This window comes from Siniperca chuatsi, linkage group LG13, assembly GCF_020085105.1.
Source record: "Siniperca chuatsi isolate FFG_IHB_CAS linkage group LG13, ASM2008510v1, whole genome shotgun sequence".
Classification (NCBI taxonomy): Eukaryota; Metazoa; Chordata; class Actinopteri; order Centrarchiformes; family Sinipercidae; genus Siniperca; species Siniperca chuatsi.
This window is the reverse complement of record NC_058054.1, coordinates 6088973-6111259: the sequence shown is the minus strand read 5'-3', so window position 1 is coordinate 6111259 and position 22287 is coordinate 6088973. Positions and strand designations below refer to the sequence as shown.

The window sequence follows — 22287 nt, the reverse complement described above, 5'->3', positions numbered from 1 at the left end:
GTGTATGGCAGCCCTCAGGTCCAGCACGCTACTGAATATAAAGGGGAGAGCATAATAGTCAACACGACACAGCTGTGACAATTAGCTCTCCCTGACACTGCTCACCTGAGCCACACCCCCACCTCTCCCTCTGCAGCTGAGCTAACCATGCCCACCTCCACACGTTCCTTTTGTTTTCAACTGCTATCAAGATTTTTTTTTTACTTCTTTGTTGCTGCTGCTGCAGTGTCAGTAAACATGACCGTTGTACGATGCAACTTTTACACCCATGACAGAAAATAATGAACCAAAAAGATTTAAAAACAGCAGAGATATATACTGTTATCAACTGTCTGTGTGTGTTTTTTATTGTTTGTTATGACAGCAGTATAAGAGGCATTTACTGCTCTGTTTTACACAGCATGCTGCACAATGCAAATACAAGAGATGCGCGGATGAGATTACTTAGCTCAGATGAAAGTGATGACTGGTGAAGTGAAAATCAGAGTGAAACTGTAATCCAGTCAAGCAAATAAATGAAGCTTATATAATATATAGAAAATACAATTGTTATGTTTTGTCAAATGGCAGATTGTTAGTACATCAGTATTGATGTAACGTTGTTATAATGATAGGCATACTAATACTTATGCTAAATCTTTCTGGTATTGTACAACCTGCAACAGGTTTCTCTGTATTTCAGCCTTTTTAGGTCAACTTTTAATGTGTTTTATCTTCTCACAACCTGTGGAAACATCCTGACATCAAACTAAAGGCTACTTGGGCTGTGCCAGATGAAAGTTGGCAGTTGTGAGAGAAATGTGAAGTTTCAATTGGAATACAGAATGAACAGATCAAGAACACACCACCTGACGAAGCTGCAGTGCAGATCTGCTTGCATATTTTTTTTTTACATCTCAGTGCTAGGATTCACCAGGTATTCCTCGCTCAATCTGACATGCCTAAAAATAGAGATTGTACCGTCTGACACAGACTGCAACCAAGATTCTATTAGATCCATCTCGGAGTGTGGCATGCAATGAACCTGCAATATCACTGTTTTCACACAGCATATAGGGGGTGTATTCTTTACTGTTGATGATTTAGAGGCCAGTGTATAAGTATAAGATTGTTTGTATGTGCACATCTACCTGCTCTCTCTTTGATGAGATTAATTCAGTCCTCCTCTCAGCCTTGGGGAATGCCTGGCCGCTCGCACAGCCAGATGTTCTGCTCTCTCTCTTATCTCTTCTCTGACTTTCTGTACAACACTACATCCTAAAGACTAATCTGTCTAAAGCATGAAGACATCCTCACACATATATTCTCTCCTCCTTCTGAATTGAATCCCCCCCTCCTCCCTATCTCCCTCTTTGATAAAACACAGTGATGAGCTTCATCATTATTCCTTGTCATCTCTGTTCTCAGATTGGTGTCAAACTGCTTGTCCGTTAAAAATGAATGACTCAGTTTTTCCCAGAACAGTGCCTGCCTAACTCTCAGGGTGCCAAGTCTGAAGAAATATGACACTACTTAAATGTAAGGTATTAGAAATGTTAACATAAAAAACAATATTTTTTTGTCCTGCCTCTTGTTCAGTACTGTTGTCTTGGTGTGTGGCTGTCCACATGTTCCCTCTATATTAATTAGAAATTGATGTTCTTTGCTGCATAAATTAACATATTCATGAGGAAAAACAAACACCTGCTAATACCCTTTTTATATCTCTATTGCAACATCTTTTGAGTAGGGCTGCAACAACAGTGATTTTATTGATCGATTGATCTCCTGATTATTTTCTCAATTAACTGATTAATTGTTTGGTCTAAAAAAAGCCCGAGGTGAAGTCTTTTTTGTCTGACCAACAGTCTAAAACCCTAAAGTATTCAGTTTACCATCACATTAGACAAAGAAAAGAAGCAAAAATTCACATTTGAGAAGCTGGAAGAGAGGATATTTGGCATGTTGCTTAAAAAATTACTTCAACAATTAATCAACAAAATAGATTTTTCTATTGATCAACTAAAAATTTCATCTCTACTTTTGAATTCATATGATTCCACCTATGTAGTATGTACAGACAGGAATGTTAACTGAGATATTACTGAAATCATTTTTTAGTGAGTTTCCTCATTAGCACTGCTGCGATTGTGTTTGACTGTGGGGAGTTGAGTCAGCTAAACTGCATCTTGTTTGTCTGTGTAGACATGTTTTATTTGCACTGCATGTCCACTTGTAGATTAACACAGAACAGGTTTAGTCATGCAGGACGCATCACGTCTGCTTTATTAAACACAGTTGGACCAATCAATTTCCTGCTGTCCTTCCTCTTATTCTGCTCATTTATAGTTTCAGAAGTTTCACCAGCTGCAGGAAGTGCTGACAGAAATAGACTTTTTGGAAGCATTGTTTTTTTTTTTAAATGGCTTTCGTTTAACTTTCCGACAGCTTTGGAAAGCTCTTTAAAACTCCAGATAACCTATAGTAAGAGAGTTTGCAAGACCAGTGCTTACCCATACAAGCACACTTTCAAAAACATGACACACCTCAGCATTCAAACCAAACAGCAAAAGTACCCTAAGATTTAATAAGCAGAGGCAGAACCAAGTCTGTATTCAACAGCAGAGATTGATTGGCTCGTGTTTACACCGCTTCTCAATGCCCTTTTAATCCTCGATTCCCCACAAACAGCTCAGCCTACGCAAGCATCTGCCTTCATCTCAACAGCAGTCAGTTACAGCCAAGCAGGAAATACTAAAACCATGGAGACGACGAGAATGTGACACTCAGAGATATTGCTCTCAAGGCTTGTTTCATTGTTTCTGAATAAAGCCTTACATGGTGTGAGCAGTGCTCATGAGTGCTGCTCGCTCTCTTTCACTTTGTTTCTCTCCCTCTCTCAGCTCTCTCCTTTCTCCTCTGTATACCCGCTATTTTTCTTCAGTCACTGATCCCTTTTCATCTCTTTGTATTCTTCTACCCAGCTTGCCTCTTGCCTTCTTTGCCTTTGTTTCCCCTATTTTCTTCTCCTCTTCTCCTCGTTTCTTCTTCTACTCAGAATCCAACTACAGATATTGTATAAAAGTCTCTCCTCAGTGTTTGAAGTGATAGGTGGTGCTCCGACTTTGGATATTGTTAGCTGTTAATTATCCACAGAAGGTTTGCTGAGCTTGGTGTTGTTCAGTAAACCCTGACATTAGCTTATTTGACTTTTTCGGACAAACTAATTTCTCAAACTTTTTAAGCCTCATCCTCCCATTGCTCTAGCAGGTAGGAAAGTGCATACAGCCATGATTATTAGAGCCTGACATCAGCATGACCTTGAAGTAGACTATTAGCAGACTATAGCTGATAAGTAACAATGAATTACAGTACTGAAATGCAGAAGATACCATTTGTTTGAAGTAACCTAAAGAAACAGTGTCACCATTACATTTATTTTTCCAGCTGTAAAATGTTTCGCTCAGAACATATCGTCACAATTCTTAGATTCGTTATCAAAAGTGTTTATTGCTATGTGTTTATGTTAAAAAAAATTAATATTGGCTGATGTATCGCTATTGGAATATTTAAAGTCTCATATATTGATATCAAGTTCTGCCTCAAATATCCAGTATCGGGCAAGCTCTTATGGGTATTCTATATTTGCTTTTTCATTTTTTAGAGCACTTTGTAAACTCTTCAGATGATGGCTATACAAATAAATGTATTATTATTTTTGTTACTGTTAGGCCTGATGTCTGACGTCTGTCTAATAATTGGCACTGCATCATCCAGCTAACCATCATATCTACAGATGAATACAGTATGTAAACAGATTTATCAGGATAAAACTCTGGTGCTATGAGTGAGTGACCGATACTGGAGGAGATGTTTGTCATTTGCTGTCATAACTCCTCCACATAATTTCCCAAACAACAAATTTTTTAATCATTGTATTTTGCATGGTTGTCTTTTCTTTGTGTCTTTTTCTAATTAGCGAACATACTCGTCAATTCTTAGGACACTAATCAGTTGTAGATTACTTCACTTTCCATCTCTGTAGGAAAGGTGTCTTTGGTGTCAACCTCCATAGAGGTCAGCTTCAGAACAGTACTGGTGGATCCAGAGCTTGTGCAGCTACAGCGACTTGCTCATGAGCACGTCAGCAGGAACTTAAACAAGAGATCTGAAACCTGGCTGTATTACCTCGGCTTGTGGGCTTTTGATAAGAAAGCAGTTCTTTCTGGATGCTGTATGGACTTTTTACTGTTTATTGCCAGTGTTGCTTGTAGCACTTTTGGAGCAAAAGCCTGAGTAGAGTACGTAGTGTTGAGCAGAGAGAAATAGTTAATTTATTGCCTGAATGCTGTGTTTTTCAACCCTTGAGCTTTTTACTATCAGGTGCTTCTCATGGCAATGATGTAGTATAGTAAACTTGTGTGTGTACTTGTGTCCACATTTTAGTTATTCTACAGTACATAAGAGCAGTTAAATACCAACATAACACATACGTGTGACTAATGATTACTTTTTTTTGCATATACAGACCATATTTCTGGAAAAATACTGAATTTATAAAGGTAGTCTGGATGAGGAAATTCAGGGAATCTGATCAGTTCTTTGTGAGCACTTTAGTCAAATACATTACCTGTACTGAGACTCAGTTACTTGAGTCATGTGTTTGTGGTATTACCTGTTGTTTTTTCCACTGCACCTGCAATATAACCCAGCCTGTTCACTTCTTTAGCAAAACATTAACAAACCAGGAAGGAGTAACGTATTTTAGTGTGTGTGGAAGAGCGCCGACAGTGTTGGAGGGAAGTCATGGAAAAGTCATGAAATGTGGCAGCACCGTAGAGCCACGTTGGGAACTCTTCAAAGGCTTTGCGTGATATTTTTGGATTGTCTGACTTTCACTCCTTTCTTTCCTCCGCGTCTGAGTCTAGAGGAGAAAGCAGGGAGAGCAGCTGGTGTTGAATTGGTCCTCTGGTAAGAGATTAGCGTCTGCTACTCCCCCTGCAGTCTGGGCCGCACTGCAGCTCCAATCCATCCTGCCTTATAAATTCACCATGGACTCACAGTGACAGGTTCTGGCAAGGTATACAAGTGCAGTGCTCTCTGTATGTGTGTGTCTTTAGTGGGTGCTTGTGCTTGCGAATAATTTTGCCAATGTGTGTGCTTGTGCAACTGTGTCCAATTGAGTGTGTGTGTGTGTGTGTGCACCACATGATTTCCTGTTTTCATTCCATTCTGATAATTCACGTGTGTGTTGCGGGGTGATGGTCGTCATTACTGCGTGGCTTTTTGTGAGGCATTAAGTGTAATTGTAGAGTGTGGTGGGAAAATCTGCAGAGAGGTGTATCAGCGGAGGGTCAGAAGGAGGGGTGATGGAGGGAAATTAAGCAAGCAACTAAAGGAGGGAGGTGGGGGCAGAAACAAAGAAAAAGGCAAGGGAGGGAATTTAAAGAGAAGATGAAGGCGCAGAGACAGATAGAGGTAGAAGGTAAAAGAGAAAATAGAGTGAAGAGAGAGAAAGAAGTGCATGGTGTAGAGTGAGAGAAATGGCAAATGAGTAGGGAGGAAGAGGGAGAATGAAAGGTTGAAAGAGTGATGGAGGGAAGTGAAGTTGGCAAGAGGCTAGACAGAGGAGGACAAAAGGTGTAGAGGGGAGGTTAAGGAACAAGTGAGACTATATCCATACCAAACCCGAATCATTTTGAAAATGCTTCTTATGTGTAAAAACCACCTACATCCATACTAGTGTTTTCAGGTTGTATTGTCCATCCACACTAAATGCCCAAACAAAAGAAAAAACAGCTAAATCTCTTCTTCTTCAGTCTATGAAAGGTAGATGAATGTGTCTCTAAGGGGGGGGGGGAGATTTGGAAAGCTTTTGGTGAGATCATGGGAAGCAGAGATCTGTGTGTTTGAAATGAGGCTTAACAGGACTTGGCCTGGTCCCGCCTCTTCTTTATGAAGACACACACACTCTCACACACACACACACACACACACACACACACACACACACACACACACACACACACACAGCTGCACCTGTCCCTGACAAGGCTCAGCAGGAAGAGGCGTGGCCTTTGGCACCGGTCCTGCCTGCATTTAAAATGCTTGATCTCCATGGCAATCACAGTTTCACCTCACTGCTTGTTTTTAATCAATGTTTTTTACACACAGAAAGTGAGGTAACGTCTCTGCCCCAGATACTTTACTACTGTTGTTAGAAACAGTATAACAGTATAAAACACCAGATCTTAAAACAAGACAACAGACATCAAGAGACATAAAGAGGTCATCCACTACAAGTGATGAAATTCTGTTCAAACCAATGAGTAACAGATACTCTGTCGCTCATGAGAAGAATGGAAAGAAAGTTTATTGATACAGCACCTTTTAAAACAATGTTACAAGGGGCTTTACATAGGCCAATCAAGAGCAAAACATTTTGAGACTAAAAGAAGAGAATAAAGACAAAGCAAACAAAATAGGATAACAAGACGCATGGAGCAAAACAAAAAAGCTGAGACAAATAAATCTCGTTACTAAAGTACAAAAACAAAAATGAATGAAGTTATGTTGCCTTGGCTCTTGCCTCACTTGACTTTAAACCTGAGATTAATGATTAAGGGGCACTTCACTAATTTTACTCATAAATTCAGTTTACTCTTGCCACGAGGAGCACAACTCAGCCTGTGAAAACTGTTCAATAATGTCTTCTGTGGCTCTGAAGTGAGCTTTCTAAAGTTTGAGAAAAATAACAAATGATGTCATCAAGGTTATCTCAGATTGGTCTTGAGAATTCAAAGTCTTAACAGAAAGCCTGCGTTATAAATTGGAGGTGTGGGCTTCAAAGAAGAGTATAAAATAAGAGACAACTTGAGAATGCTTCACTGTCTTTAGTTATGACACACTGTCACTTTGAGCTACAGTAAATGTGATTTTAAACTGACATTCTCAAACATACTGTATTTTCCACTTTGACCTTTATTTGCCATTGGTTGCTTGTATCAATGATTAAAAGCTAGCCATTATAAATCTTGATATAGGCAATTGAAAACATTGATTGTACAAAGATAAATGAAATAAAAGCCTGTCTTCCCTTTCGGCTCTATAAACAGCCTTATCACTGTAATGCCTTGGCAAGTAATAACAGCAAATTCCAGCCTTCATGTCAAACTCGCTTACATATTATTGCATAGAGGGCCTGTTGAAAAAGCTTAGACATTTAGCTTGAGGTGGGTGATAACACTTTTGTGAGCTCATGCATTCCTGTCGGTGTGTCTATGAGTCTCTTACCTGAGGTTCATTTGAATAGAGAAAGGTGTTTGGTTTAATGAGAGGAAGTGTTGGATGGAGGACAGACTGTCAGTGTCATACCACTGTTTCATCCTCAGGTCACTTTCCTCTGAAGTGCCACATCAGAATCAAGTCCAGCCGTCTAATTATTCCTCTTAAGGCTCATTGTGGTTACAGGGAAACACGTACTGTCTCTTTTATAGCAAACCAGCTGTTCCAGGTGAACTCAAACATCATCAACAGACTTCATCAGGACAGATCAGCTGCTGTGGTATCAGATGAGATGGGTGTAGCTGTATGTGTGGATGTTTTTTTATTCCTGAATTGCTATTTGGGAAAGAAAACATTACAATATCAGCAGGGCTCAATGTTGGTTGGTGTTATAAGAGGTAGGAAGGACTTTTTTTTTATAGCAAATATCGTCCCACAGGTCATGGCTTTCTGCACAGTACAGCTATTACATGAACAGCAATTTTGGTGTTTTTCTTTTAACCTTTCCCTGTTAAGTAATTTTGCACTTGAAAAGGTCAGTGGAACAAGCTGTGATTTTAGTGGGATATTTTCGTGTGTGATTTTGAAAATGGTAGCACTTGGTTTTGTACAGAAATGGGGTCTAGAAGAGTCATGAAAGCTGAATCATTTGAGTGGTTTTTTATATGATGTTCCTTTCACCTTTCTCATCTTTGAATTTAAGAAAGTTTAGTGACTATTTGTGCCCTTTAGACGGATTTTTCCCCCTCTCTTATAGGTGTGAAGACTTTTAAATGTTTGGCCAATGTCTAGCTGTCAAAAACTCCAAAAACCAAATTTGGGGATTTTCCTCTTTATAATCTTTCCTCTTGACTTCATCCACATTTCCTCCCAGCTCACTGTTGATGATATGAAACTGATCTCTGTACTTTCAAAACACCAACAGTGCGGTAGGTGGAATTTTTCAGATTATGGGCAGCCACCAGAATTATTAACGAAATCAGGGCATGTACCTTTAAAAAAGTTTTTCAGAGCCATTTGGTTAATTTTTCAAAATGTCCAAAATGTTTTCCTCAACTATTTTGGAAAATTGTACTCTCCAGGCTTTGATTTTAGAAATAGAAATTGCAGACCTTGCAGAAACATGAGATAAATAGTGTTTGGTTCACGAGAGAAGATCATGAACAGCACAGAGAATTATTACGAAGCCCTTTGCCGCTCTCTACTGGTGATGTTGCAAAACAGCATCACATGCAGCTGCTGATTCAGTCAATAGAGACCAGATTCTTCAGAGGGTGAAAATACAGTTTCAGCTCTTTATCCCACAAAAAGAGAGGCTATTAAAATGTGTATGGAAAATCAGTCAATCCAGGAAGTATATTCATTTTTCATTTTCTGTGTCCGTTGAAAACTGATGGTAGATGTTTGTAACATCCAAGTCAAGAAATAACATATGGTCTACGTTATCAGTAGGATGGATACTTGTTGCAGGAATAAACCTGTGCTTTCTTTTCAAAGACCCGTCGTCCTGCTGCCCATTATACATCCACTCTCCAGCTGCTAAACGTTGTACATGTGTGTGTGTTTTTAGTGAAAGAGGAGTGTGTGTCAGAAGAGGAAGAGGAGGCTGTGACGGATACTCTAGTGGAGGAGATTCTCCAGCAGGGAGACACAGCCATCATCTATCCAGAAGCCCCTGAGGATGAGCAGAGTCCGGCAGAGACAGGAGGCGCTGATGAAAACGGTAACATTTACACACTAACACACTGCTGCTTACTTATTTCAGTGTCTGTGCTGTGCATATTCATTTTGTATCCAAATTTTCTTAATACTGGACTCAAAAACCTGTTTTCTGAATGCCCACACAATCTCTAGTTAAAGCTTAACTAGGCAAGATTAAACAACCGTCACATAACTGGAAGACAAAAGGCATGTCCACTAATGCAGGTACTGACTTTCTGTTTTATCAAATTGCTTTAGAATTTCACAGTCTTTGATATTAAAACCAAATTTCAACTCTTTCATGTTCATTGGAGGACTAAGTGAACACGTTCAACATCAAAGTACAGTTTACATGAATCAAGTTCCCCGTTAGCAGCTATTAAAGCCAATGCTGAAGTTGAGGCAACTCAGGTCAAAGAAAATGATGACTGACTAGGCTCACCAGGAGAATACACAGCTGGCCAATTACAGCGTGTAGTGGGTGTGATTGACCTGATCATCTGTTACAGAAATGCTCGGTCACAGAACTAAGCAGACGTTGGAAAGGTGTGGGTGGGTGGAGTCGGGTGAAGCTATTCGACCATCTGACAATCACTTACAATGAAGCATACTGGCAGGTTAGGTCAGGTGAAAGATGGCAGAATTTAAGCATCACCCTCCATGTACCTCTCCCTGATAAACAGGCACACCAGATTCCTTCTCCCAGTTGCACACTTGCCCCTACTGCTCCCGGGGCTACAAGCGCAATGCCTCGCTGAAGGAGCACATCAAGTATCGCCACGAGACCAGCGAGGACAACTATAGCTGCTCACACTGCAGCTACACCTTCACCTACCGCTCGCAGCTGGAGAGGCACATGAGCCACCACAGGGGCACCAGGGAGCAGGTAACATCAGAGCCTGAAGGCATCAACTCGTCAAGTGCAAGACAAGAGAGTTTTTAAACTGTTTGTTATAGGATGTGTCAAACACAGGATCAAATCTTTCCTGATAAAGCAGTGACCATGACCTGTTTTAGGGAACTTGTGGTTCTTAAGAGTCTCAAATATTTAAAAATAAATATCATCTGGTTTCAAGGCTGGAAAAGTCTTACTATATTTAGTTTTATTTCTTTTTGGAAGTCTTATTTTGTGGCTTGTTTATTCGTATTGGACTTTAATTCAGATAACTACAGACTAGACTTGTTTCTACTTTTGTATCTGCTTTACTAGATACATTTGGATCTCATATTCGCAAACAATTAATTTCCTGTTGCCTTTTTTCCCAGTTCATAGTAACTTTAATTAGCTGTGTTGAAACTGAAATTAGCTGTAAGTGCTGGTCACCTGACAAATGTATCGACTTCCAGGTCTCCTTTAATGCACTGTGATTCATTATTCATTCAAAATCAACATGCAGCTTTGCAATCTGCAAATCTATCCATTAACAAAAACCTCTGCATAGATAATCAATGTTCCCTTTAAACCTCTGACCGACAGTAAAACTGAATAAAATGTAAATCTTTACTGTGTTTTCTAAAAAGGTCAAAGCTTTTACTCAGTGTTATATTTGATCCTTCACCCCCATGAATACTAAACAGCTCATGCTGACAATAGAAAAATTAGCGCTTCTTGCTTATTTCTATATGGACACATCTTATGCTGCAGCTTCTCATCACCGTCCTCATCGTCTATTTTTTTATTTGTCCGTCTCAGCGTCACGTTTCCCAGTCGACAGGAGGATCAGGGACAGGTGGAACCCGCAAGTTCAAGTGTACCGAATGTTCCAAGGCCTTCAAGTACAAGCACCACCTGAAGGAGCACCTGCGCATTCACAGCGGTGAGCTGTTGCTGCGGAAACCACCACTCTCATTCATTCATTCACTTACACACACACACACACACACACACACACACACACAGCCTGGCACAGTCCGAACAGACCACTCACGTCTTGTGGCAGTTATTTATTATCTGTAATCACTGTGTTTGTAGTTGAATGATAGTTATTATCAAATCTACACACTCATCACCATCATCAGTAATTTAGTCATCTCTTTCTGGAGTGCTGTGTTACATCAGGTTTTCCAAAATACTTTTGGCTTTTTGGTTAATTTTATGTAGTTTAAAAACAAAGGCATGAAAACATAAAAATAATGTTTACTATTAAAAACAAAGACAAAATGTTGGAAGATGTAAAAGGGACTATAAAAATGATACAAAGAGAAACGAACAAATCACTGGCAACTAAATTGCACAGAAACTGGCAACTATGACTATCTACAATAGGGTATCTTTGATATCTTTTAATACTATAGTAGTATAATATATAGATACTATAGAGTACAATACCTGAATTTTGGTATTTGATACCAAAACAAAACATTTTTCAATGTTTATTTCAACCTTATTTTGAGAAAATCATGTTTTTCCCCCAAAAGTTAAAAAGTATTGTCTAAACACAAGCATCAGTACAATATCTTTACCGTAATAAATTAAATTTTGATTTAAATCAGGATCTGATCAAAGATTGAGTAAACAAGATTGCAAATAAGCCAAGACATTTAATGCCAGCTTTCAGTACTTTATTAGTACTTTGGTACTAGTTTTTGATATTCTAGGCTATAAGCACATTTTGGTCAGGTTAGATATCCAGCCCTACTGACAACTCAACTGTACACAGAGGAAAGTGGCATACAAGAAAACTTATTTTTCAACAGGTTTTGTAATTTCTCTGTGTGCCCCTCTTAGGTGAGAAACCGTATGAATGCTCAAACTGCAAGAAGCGATTCTCCCACTCAGGCTCCTACAGTTCCCACATCAGCAGTAAGAAGTGTGTGGGTGCAGCACCTCCTAATGGTGTCCCTCGAACATCGATCAAATCTCCACCACCCACCACCCAGACCGCACCAGTCGTAATTGCTCCGGCCCGCGTGATTCTTAAAGAGAAGACTGAAAGCAAACCCCTCCAGGAGCAGCTCCCCCTCACCCAGATCAAATCTGAACCTGTGGAATACGAGTGCAAGCCTGTGATGGCGGCACCGGCAACTTCAGCTGGTACCAACGGAGTGGTGAACGGAGGGACGGCACAGCCAGCTGTGGTTCCAGCTGCAACCCTGCCTCAGGGTGTGGCTATGGTCGTACCAACAGTCGGTCTGATGTCACCCATCAGCATCAATCTGAATGACTTGCAGAATGTGCTCAAGGTGGCGATGGACGGAAACGTGCTCAGGCAGGTGCTGGGTACAGCTAATGGGGTGGTGACGCAGGGGAAGCAGGGAATTGTAGTCCAGCAGCCCCAGCAGCAGATCATCAGCCTGCCGGCCTTTGTGGATCACGACGGCACCACAAAGATCATCATCAATTACAGCATTAGCCCTGCAGCCGCCACCACTGCCACTACCCAGCCTGCACCGTTTATTGCCAAAAACAATCCTCCTCCCCCTCCCACTGTCACCACTGCTGCAGCCCCCACCCCAACCAAAACAGATAAACCCCCTACTCCAGAGGTAGCTGACCTCACCATTGTAAAGGCAGAGCCAGAATCAGTGCCCATCATGGAGACAGAGGCAGTCACACAGACAGAAACTGTTAAGACTTCAGACACCCAAACAGCTCAGATGCCAAAAGTCAACAGCACCAGTGCATGTTTACTATGCGACGACTGTCCCGACAACCTGGAGGCGTTACACCTCCTCCAGCACCGCAAAGCAGCCAATGGGGAGGCAGTTGACTCCGCCGCTTTGGACCCCTCATTCGCTGCTCTGCTAAGCGAGGCCGGGGTGACGCTGGAGGAGCCACCTGTGGATGACCTCCTCTCACTCCTGAAGACATACTTTGCCTCCAATGCCAACCCCAGCGAGGCGGAGCTGACAAAGATCTCAGAGTCTGTCAGTATTCCCATGGATGTGGTCAGAAAGTGGTTTGCCAAGATGAACTCTGGGAAAAATGTGGGCAAATACAGCAAAAACGCTACAGTGGTTTCCAAAAAGACTGAAACCACAAATTCCAGCTCAGAGGACGCCTTGAATCAGAATGGAGAGGCAGAGGAAGACAGCACTCAAGAAACATCCAACAAAGCCTCATCAGAATCTGGCAGCGCTTCTCCGTCAGACTCTTCACCACTAAGCCCCAACACCGGGGACCTCATCATCGTTAAAAGTGAGCCAGAAGACCCAGAGGACCCGGACTCCCAGGCAGAGCCGCTTGATCTCTCCCTTCCTAAACATATCGCAGCAGCGTTGGAAACAAAAACACCCCCGGCTAAGCAGCAGGAACAGCCCCTGAACCTGACCTGCCTGAGGAAGGAGGATCTGGAGGGTCAAACCATCTACGTCACCACGCCTCAGACTGGAAGACCTGTCAACATCGTCACTGCCGCACAGCTGCCCACATTAGTGGCCATTGCTGGTCAGGGCACAGTGGGCTGTCTCAGCGCGATGAACACCACAACGAAGCGCACCATCCTCATCCCCCAGCTCACCTACACCTATGCCACTACGGCCGGCAACGCCACTGGAGCAAAGACTGTCGTACTAAACGGCCATAAGGTTGGTTGTTTTAAACATTATGTATACCAAAGAATGTTATTTCTGTGGGCTTTTAGACAATTTAATTTGATTTCTTATTATAAAGCTGTTCTAGAAGCCACTCTGTCAGGTAACCACTTTTCCATCACATGTCTAAAACTACTCCAAAAACATACACTGGATGACCTGGAAACAGTGAAAGTTGTGGATTAATTTTTGAATGCATTAGCTACTGTGACAGATGTTCCTAGTAATAAATTTGATTATTATTCAACTGCAAACTGCTTTCACGCTTTAGGGTCTTCGGTCCCGTAAATAGCTAGTGATAGCTAGCTGTGAGTTCAGTACATAGCAGTAATATTCAGGCTATAATAGCATCCATGTTTCTTGTGGCTGCAACTAACCATGATTATCATTATCAGTGAATCTTTCAATCATATTTCTCATTGATTAATCATTATCAAATGTCAGTGAAAGGTCACAATTTCCCAGAGACCAAGGTGATTTTTACTCTTAAATCCAAAGATATTCCATTTACAATGACATAAAACAGAGAATGCAGCCAATCCTCACATTTGAGAAGCTGGAACCAGCTTGATAAATGACTTAAATGGTTAATCAATTATGAAAGTTGATTAATTGTCAACTAATGACTTCTTAACTAGCATTGCAGCTGGTGAGCAAGAAGTTTCTAATAAGTCAGGTATCTTAGCATCTGTATTTGTAGTTATTCAACTGAGCTGACATGGCAGTAGTTTCTTTACTGTAGTCAATAATGATATCATCATACACGCTAGATACTCATCTATGGAGATGACTGTTGCTAGGCAGACAGAGAAATGTACAGAATGAAATCTCAAATTCCATCTATGACTTAAAGAAACAAACAAACAAAAGAACTCAAATGTGTTTAGATAGTATGATAGGCACAAACCAAATTTGGTAAAACATGATAACTTGGATGCCCCCCAAAAAGACTTTATATCCACGCACTCTGCAGAATGCATTTTACCCTCCTTTCAGTGACTTTCTCTCGAATGATGCAGGTGAGGCTGACAGAAACCATCTGCATGCCCAGGCTGCTGCAGGGATTATGTCAACAGATGAGAGTGGACTTTTTCCTAGTTATCTGGAAGTCATGCAGGCAAACCTTAAACCCCCTGAGGGATTCTTGTAGAGAGATTTTGTCTCTGAAATGGTTGGCAGTCCACCTCTACCTGACTGTGCTCTTTTAGATAGCATGCCAGAGGACTACATGTTTAAACCTCCTGGTTTCTTTGACTTGCTAGTTAAATATTCCAAATGAAACTTGAATCCAAAGTAACCACTTTTTAATAAACTATCAGGGAAGAGTTCTGTTTAGCAGGACATCTTATTGTTCAAGAGCACCCTGCCTCATTCTTACTGAGTTACATACCTTCACACTTTCAGACTTAATCTAGTTTTTAAGCCTTGACCACAGAGCAGCTCCTCTGCAGCACCTGAGGTATCATTTTCAAGGACAACTCAAAGGAAGAGATTTATACATTAACATTCACCATCCAGACCTCTCAGACAATCTGGGGATTCCAACAGTGATCACTAAGCTAAATTTCCTCACTTGTAGGTTATCGCCGCCGCCTTTACACATTAATTATTTTGACCACAATGATAAATGTATTTTTTTCCATTTGCAACAGGAGAAGAGGCTGGACAGCAGCTCTGACTGTGTTTCCACAGTGGAGGAGCAGAATGACTCCGATTCGGCCGCGCTGATGAAGAAGCGACGGCTGGAACACGGCGTCTACCCCTGTGATCTTTGCTCCAAAGTCTTCCAGAAGGGCAGCTCCCTGCTCAGGCACAAATATGAACACACAGGTATGCCTTAAAATTAAAAGTTGGCTAAGACATAGGAACACATTTTTCTGTTTTGCCCAAAGTAGGCCGTGATTTTACATGTGACATCATCTCTCATTGAATGTGTTTTACTTAGTGTGAATCCGTATTTATCGAGATGAGACTCCTGAGGTGAATTAACTGGATAGTTTCCCCCGAAACCTGTTAGCAGTTAGCTGTACACTGCACTACTGTGCACAAGTGTGTGTGTGATTGTTGTCAGTCATGACATTATCCACCTAAAACACAAACCATAGACACAATTTCACAGGCATTGTCTTACATATGTATGTAATACATCATTTTTGTTTATTAAGAATCCTTAAGGGCATTTTGAACCATTAATTGCTAGAGGTGTGAATCTTCACTGGCCTCACGGTTCGATTACGATTGTCAACGATTCAAATGCATCTCAATGTAAAGCATCCTCGATTTCTATATTACTGCACATGGTTACTTTTTCATCAGTTAATACAAGCAGTCAGATAAATCTGAACTACATTTTAATTTAGAAAGTGCTTTCAGACTACAACAGTCTACAATAGAAAAAGCTGTATCTTTTCAATGCCAGTAATATCTGTGTGACCCACCTCAGTACATAAACCTCTCTCAGAGTTGGACGGCAACGTTGACAGCGCCTCCTCAATTCTCGGTTGATTAGCTGGGCTCGCTGTATTCTTTATGGTTGCAGACGTTAGCTCAGGGTGAAAACAGCAAACATGATTCCTCAAATTCGTAGTATTACCAAAGTATTTTATTTTTGTGAGGCAGATTTTACACACAGTGTGCGTCTTGTCCAGTTCGTGCTTCCCAGTCCGAAATGTGCCCAGATGTCCGCTTTCAAAATACGGGTGTGTTTTTAATCACTCGGGGCTGATCTCTGCCTCCCTCTGCCATATCTCCCAACATATAAAAGTAACATTAGCCTAGCGTTCGCCCACAATTCAACGCAAGAGCGCGATGTTGCAACGTAACAACATAACTTTACAACTTTGTCCAGCTGAGGCCGGAAAATCAACAATCAACGTTAGTAGGCTATAATTTTGTGTAGGCTGCAAACTCTCAAATATGTCCTGTCACTGCATCGATGCAGAAACTTCCACGTCTGCATCGCGATGCATCTTAGGTTTACAGGGTTTTTATAAATACCGATGAGTCAGCAATTACTTTGCTAGCTCACGTTTTACCTCTACTCTGAACAACTTGGCATACCAGTAAAGTGCTTTAAGAGAGTAACCAGCATCATTTCACATTATGTCTTTATAATGAAAATATGGCTTTATTAAAGGCTTATATACCTTAAAGCAGTGGCTTGTGAACCCTTAAAACTTTTTTCACCTGTAACCTGCATATGTCTACGAGCTGTGAACAGTTCAACCAGTGATTAAAAAAAAAAAAACTTTTTAGAGGCCTAAAGAGGTAAAATGCTGCAATGAATGATTGTTTACATGATTGATTAATCTGTTGTTTATTTCCCCGATTCATCATTCGCCTTTCAAAATGTCAGAAAATAATGAAAAATGCTCATGACAATTTTCCAAAGCATAGGACGATATCAAATGGCTTGTTTCGTACGGCTAACAGTCCAAAACCTGAAAGATTTCAGTTTATTCTCATTCAAAAAAGAAATGCAGCAAATCCTCACAATTTAGGAGCAAGAACAAGGCAACATTTGGCATTTTTGTTTGGAAAATTACTTTGATGGATTATCAAAATAGTTGCCAGATATTTTTCTGTCAATTTATCAACTAATTGTTTCAGCTCTGAACATGCTTAAATCATTTGTAAGGAAAAAAGGAAAAAGACTAGAGAAAAGTCTTTAAGAAGAAAAACAATCTTGTGTAGCAGCAATGTTTTTCTGCTGTCCTGTCCTGTTAATTATCTGACAACCCCTCCCTTGTGACCCTTTGTGGGGGGCCAGATCCCTAGGTCGGGTACCACTGCCTTAAAAGGATAAGCCATAAATCACTGAAGACTTTTAATGAACTTTTAAGTAAAGGCACTTTGCTTGAATATTTTAAATGTCTTTAATAACAATGTTCCTCAAATTATCAGTTGTAGTATTTACTCTTCTACTCTAGTCTGACTGTTTCAGTTATTTTGCAGAGAAAGGCAGTTGGGTCCCTGTCTGACTCTTTGTTCTATCATCTGCAGGAAAACGGCCCCACGAGTGCAACATCTGCAAGAAGGCCTTCAAACACAAACACCACCTGATCGAACACTCGAGGCTGCACTCCGGTGAGAAACCCTACCAGTGTGATAAGTGCGGGAAGCGTTTCTCTCACTCTGGTTCATACTCCCAGCACATGAACCACCGTTACTCCTACTGCAAGAAGGACGGGCCAAACTCTGGCTCCGGCTCAGGGCCACGCAGGGCTCAGTCGGAGCTCGGCAGCCCCAGCGCCGGACCGCAGTCGGACAGTCGGACCACGACCCCGCCCTCCCAACTGGACTCAGACGAGAGGGAGAGCGAGGAAGAGGAGGACGAGGATGATGAGGCCATTTGTATGGACGACATCCGGGTCGTGCAGGTGGACGACGGCGAGTGCGAGATCTATGAGGGCAACTTTGATGACGATGACGAGGACGGAGAGGAGGTGGCGGAGGACGAGACAACAAGACAGGAAGTGGTGGACGGACAGAAGGTGGAGGAGCTTGTTTGTGATGTGGTGGAGATCGAGCTGGGGAACAATCACATGGAGGACCAAGAGATGGAGGAAACAACTGAAGAAAAGGAGGACGAAGAGAAGGGGGAAATATCTGAAGAAAAGGAGGATGAAGAGAAGGGGGAAACACCTGAAGAAAAGGAGGATGAAGAGAAGGGGGAAACACCTGAAGAAAAAGAGGACGAAGAGATGGGGGAAACAACTGAAGAAAAAGAAGACGAAGAGATGGGGGAAACAACTGAAGAAAAAGAAGACGAAGAGATGGGGGAAACAACTGAAGAAAAGGAAGAAGCAGCAAGTGCGGATATAGAGGAAGTGGCAGACTGTGAAGCAAATACGGACAAAAGCATCAGGGAGAGGTCAGACAGCGTCGAACCCACAGAGGAAGTGGTGAAAAACGCTGAATAAAGGAAGGAAAATCTCTTCAGGACAGTTCCAGTGTGTCGGCCATTGAAGTCGAGTTAATTAAGACAAAACCACAGAAAAGTCACGAAAGTCACTGCGGTTGCCTGATCTTAACGGTCCACTACTGTGTACAAAAACCCAGGTGTGCCTGAACTTGAAAAAAGAAAAAACAAAAACAAAACAGTGACTTTTTTCTTGTGGAAATGAAATATCAGTGTTAAAAATTGTTTATAGAAGTACAGATTTTAAAGCAGAACTCACCCATCAACTTGTTAGACTTGTTACTGAGACATCCCAGGTTGTTTTATTGTTTGTTTGTTTTCATTTGGTCAGTGTTACTAATCTTGTTCTTGTTTTAAAACATTTTAACCTGTAAAGATGAGAAAGATTTCTATACCTTTTTATTGCCAATGAAGTTTCCTAAATCAGTATTTTATTGAGTTCTACGAACAAAAACCTCTGCACTACAGTATTCCTGGTTTACCAATGGATACATGCCTCATGCATTGTATGCCCTTCAGTGTTATATACGTACACTAGCTAGCGAGATGTTGTTTGTATTAGTGTTAGTCTTTGCTAGCTAGCATTACTTTTGTTTTCAGTTTGACTGTTAGCCTTAAAGAAAACAAAGTATTCTTGGGGAGGGTTGTGGGCGGGATGGGGAGTCCGGGATGAGAACGTGGCTTCTTTACGCCATAACCAAATTTGTCCTATCAGGGAAGGTAGAATCACAACCTCAAAGCCAGCATCAGGCGCCTATGTATTGCAACCCGGCGTAGCCTGTATGGGTGGAGTCCCCAGGTGAGTATTCAAAAGCAGCCACCTCGCCTGGCTCAGCTGTGGTTCCAAAACACATGCGCCCATTCTTACCAAGCTTCTCCTTATTTTGGTTGAATTCAGTTCTGAGTCAGTGTTTCAGTGTTATTAGCTTATATATGAAGTCATACTGTACGTGAAGGAACGGGGCCGTTTCCTGCTCCACCCCAATGCCTCCAGCCTTATGCAAGACCTGTGTGCTGTTAAAAGTGCCATTGAACAGTGTTATCATTTCTTCTTCACACATGTAGCCAGTGTTATGTCTGTCTGTTACTTACACAAGACCCATATTGACTAATGTTTGTGGACTTGCACAGAACAGCAGCTTTGTCACAATACCTGAAAGATACTTCCTGTGAAATTATTTTGGAATATTTTCGAGGCCTTTAAAAGTAAGTATGCAGTATTAGGGCTTCAACTAATGATTATTTTCATTATTGAACAATCTGATGACCTTTTTATTTAATTGAATTGATTAATTGTTTAGTCTATAAAATGGCAGGAAATAGGGAAAAATGTTATAAACTGCCCAGAGCCCGAGATGGCGCCTTCAAATGTCTTGTTTTGTCCCGAACAGCAATCTGAAACCCAAAGATTAGTTTACATTATTATTATTAGTTTACAATTACATAAAACAGAGAAAAGCAGCAAATCATCATACAGGAAAAGCTGGAAATGTTTGGGATTTTTGCTTGAAAATGACTGAAACAATCAAAATAAGACCGTGTAGTCCCTCATTCGTCCAGGAGTGTTCTATCGTAGAAAAGGTTTCAGTCGTAGTCATCTGGACACTGTTTTCAGAATCAAGACGTTTCGGCTCCCATCCGGAAGTCATTCCCAATTGAGAATGACTTCCGGATGGGAGCTGAAACGTCTTGATTCTGAAAACAGTGTCCAGATGACTACGACTGAAACCTTTTCTACGACTGAAACAATCAGTTATCAAAAAAGCTACTCCTTGTTTTCCTCGATCAACTAACTAATCGATTAGACGACTAATTGTTTCAGCTGTACATATACCTTTAACTGCATATTTTATAGGACTTGAATATTTGCTGATGAGGAATAATTTTCAGTTGTGGCCTAGTTGACAGTCTTAGTTGCTGAACAGTGTCCAAAATCTTCAAATTGTAGTTCAAAAGTAAAACATTTTGAAGCGGAGAAATGTGTGGGAACTCATTGAGAAATACAGTCCAGACTGAGCTTACCTGTGGATATAAAATGCCTTGTAAACTTGAGATAATCAGTTTCCCACTGAAATGTTAATATGTTAGACTTTATGTCACAAGTCAAAGATTTAAAAATGTTTACATAAGTGCTTAAAATGTTCTGTTGCAGCAGATTGAAATATTCGAAGCTAAAGACATGCAGGGAATGTTAGAACTGCAACTTCACCCTCTGCTCCACCAGGTTGGCTCTGAAGAAATCAAAAAATATACAAAACCAAGATCAATTTCAAGTAAAATGGAGACAGAAGGATTTTATAGTAAAATTATAAATGTATTCAGACTTGTGCACTTGTTTTCAGATAGTAAAAAAGCAAAAATTGCTGTCCCGCACTTCAGGTAACAAACGTTAGTGAATGTGGTCTGTGTGTTTTCAGTTGGTTTTACCGAACAGTGTTTATAGTATTAGTCTGTTTTAATGTGTTTGTTTTTATGTGTCCTCTCTGTTTTTTCAACAATGGCAGTATTAGAACCCTTTTCACAGATTAAAAACAATGTACCTGTTTAGTTTTTAGAAGACTTTTATATTTATGTGTCTTATTTTTATATTTTCTTTTATGGTTATTTATTACACATTGTAGTGTACATTACTGTAGTTTGAATTGATACAATAATATATTTTAGTATGAAAAATAATCTCAAGACAAACAAAAAAAACCCAAAATGTGGTTATGGGAGCTGAAGTTTGTTTTAACAAAAAAAAAAAACATAAAAAGATAAAACATGTGTTGTGTAAACATGACTTCTGTTTTAAGCTAAAAAAGAAAAAAGACAGGAATGAAGTGAGAAATAGAAACTGTTACATGTGCATCCGCTCTTGGCGTTATTAAGCTACTGAATTCTAAAACTCTGTGATTTTAAAAGCATGAGTCGTCACCGTTTTAATGAAGGATCTTGTTATGAAGCCGTTACTCCCTTTTTATTTCAAAGCCAAATTTAGATCGTCCCGCCACCCTGTTTTCTGTTCTGTGCCAACTTGTTCCATTGTACTGTCGAAGGCTGCATATCGTTCATTCTGTCCTCACCCTTTGTAAATCCACTGTCTTTTTGTATTGTTTTTATTTTAGTTTTGCTCCATTTTTATGACTCCCCATCACAATAAAATATAAGACAGCATTTCTGAGTTACTTGTTTTACTTCTCAGCTTTGTACTTCATCAGTTTACTGGAATAAAAAGTCCCTTTGCATGTTGGTTTAGCAGTTCGACCATCCAGTATGCTGAAGGTCATAGATTTGACCTTCAGTCTGTCTGTAATGTCTTTGTTCACACTAAACATGCCTCTCGATTCAGGTAAAGATCCACAAAAATGACCCTTTAAACAGGAACAAAGGGAGAAACCTCAGGGAGACCAACAGTGGAGGGATTTCTCCTCCAGGACAGACAGACGTGTCTTAAATGGAGAGTAGAGAAGAAGCAGCAATAGTATAATTACAATATGAGGAAACAGAATGACAATATTAGTTATGTATATACTATTAAGTAAATGTAAATGAGTGAATAAGTTAAAGAGGTTCAGTATGGAGTGTTAATGTATTGTGATGTTATGTTACACTACAGACCGTCTATAGAAAGAGGTCAGACACACACACACACACACACACACACAGAAGACAAAACTTGATTGGACCAGTTTATTTGAGTTCTTGAGTAAATCAACTCTCTGCTCTATAGAAACACACTACTAAGACAGCTTTGAGCAGAAAATGTCATGACATGGACTTTTCATTTGCATATGAAGATGAGACAAAAGACCTAAAGTTAGCTCTGATCCAAGCAAACCGAACTGAGCGTAAACCACTGCTCATTTCAGCTGTTTGTGTGTAGGTCA

The 22287-nt window shown here is 40.5% G+C and overlaps 1 protein-coding gene across 3 annotated transcripts in view; it reads left to right on the top strand.

Moving 5' to 3' along the window:
- The window catches only part of LOC122887453 (zinc finger E-box-binding homeobox 1-like), a 68070-nt gene extending 46496 nt beyond the window's left edge, over positions 1 to 21574 (top strand). For 2 of the 3 annotated variants that reach the window (XM_044220704.1, XM_044220705.1), the window contains exons 3-8: positions 8834 to 8986; positions 9648 to 9850; positions 10658 to 10781; positions 11693 to 13491; positions 15150 to 15327; positions 17500 to 21574. In XM_044220704.1, the coding sequence (XP_044076639.1) occupies positions 8834 to 8986; positions 9648 to 9850; positions 10658 to 10781; positions 11693 to 13491; positions 15150 to 15327; positions 17500 to 18419 (3377 nt within the window). In that variant the 3' untranslated portion in view covers positions 18420 to 21574. The remainder of the gene's footprint in view (positions 1 to 8833; positions 8987 to 9647; positions 9851 to 10657; positions 10782 to 11692; positions 13492 to 15149; positions 15328 to 17499) is intronic. The other variant, XM_044220706.1, reaches the window with a different exon arrangement.
- Positions 21575 to 22287: the final 713 nt, after the last annotated feature.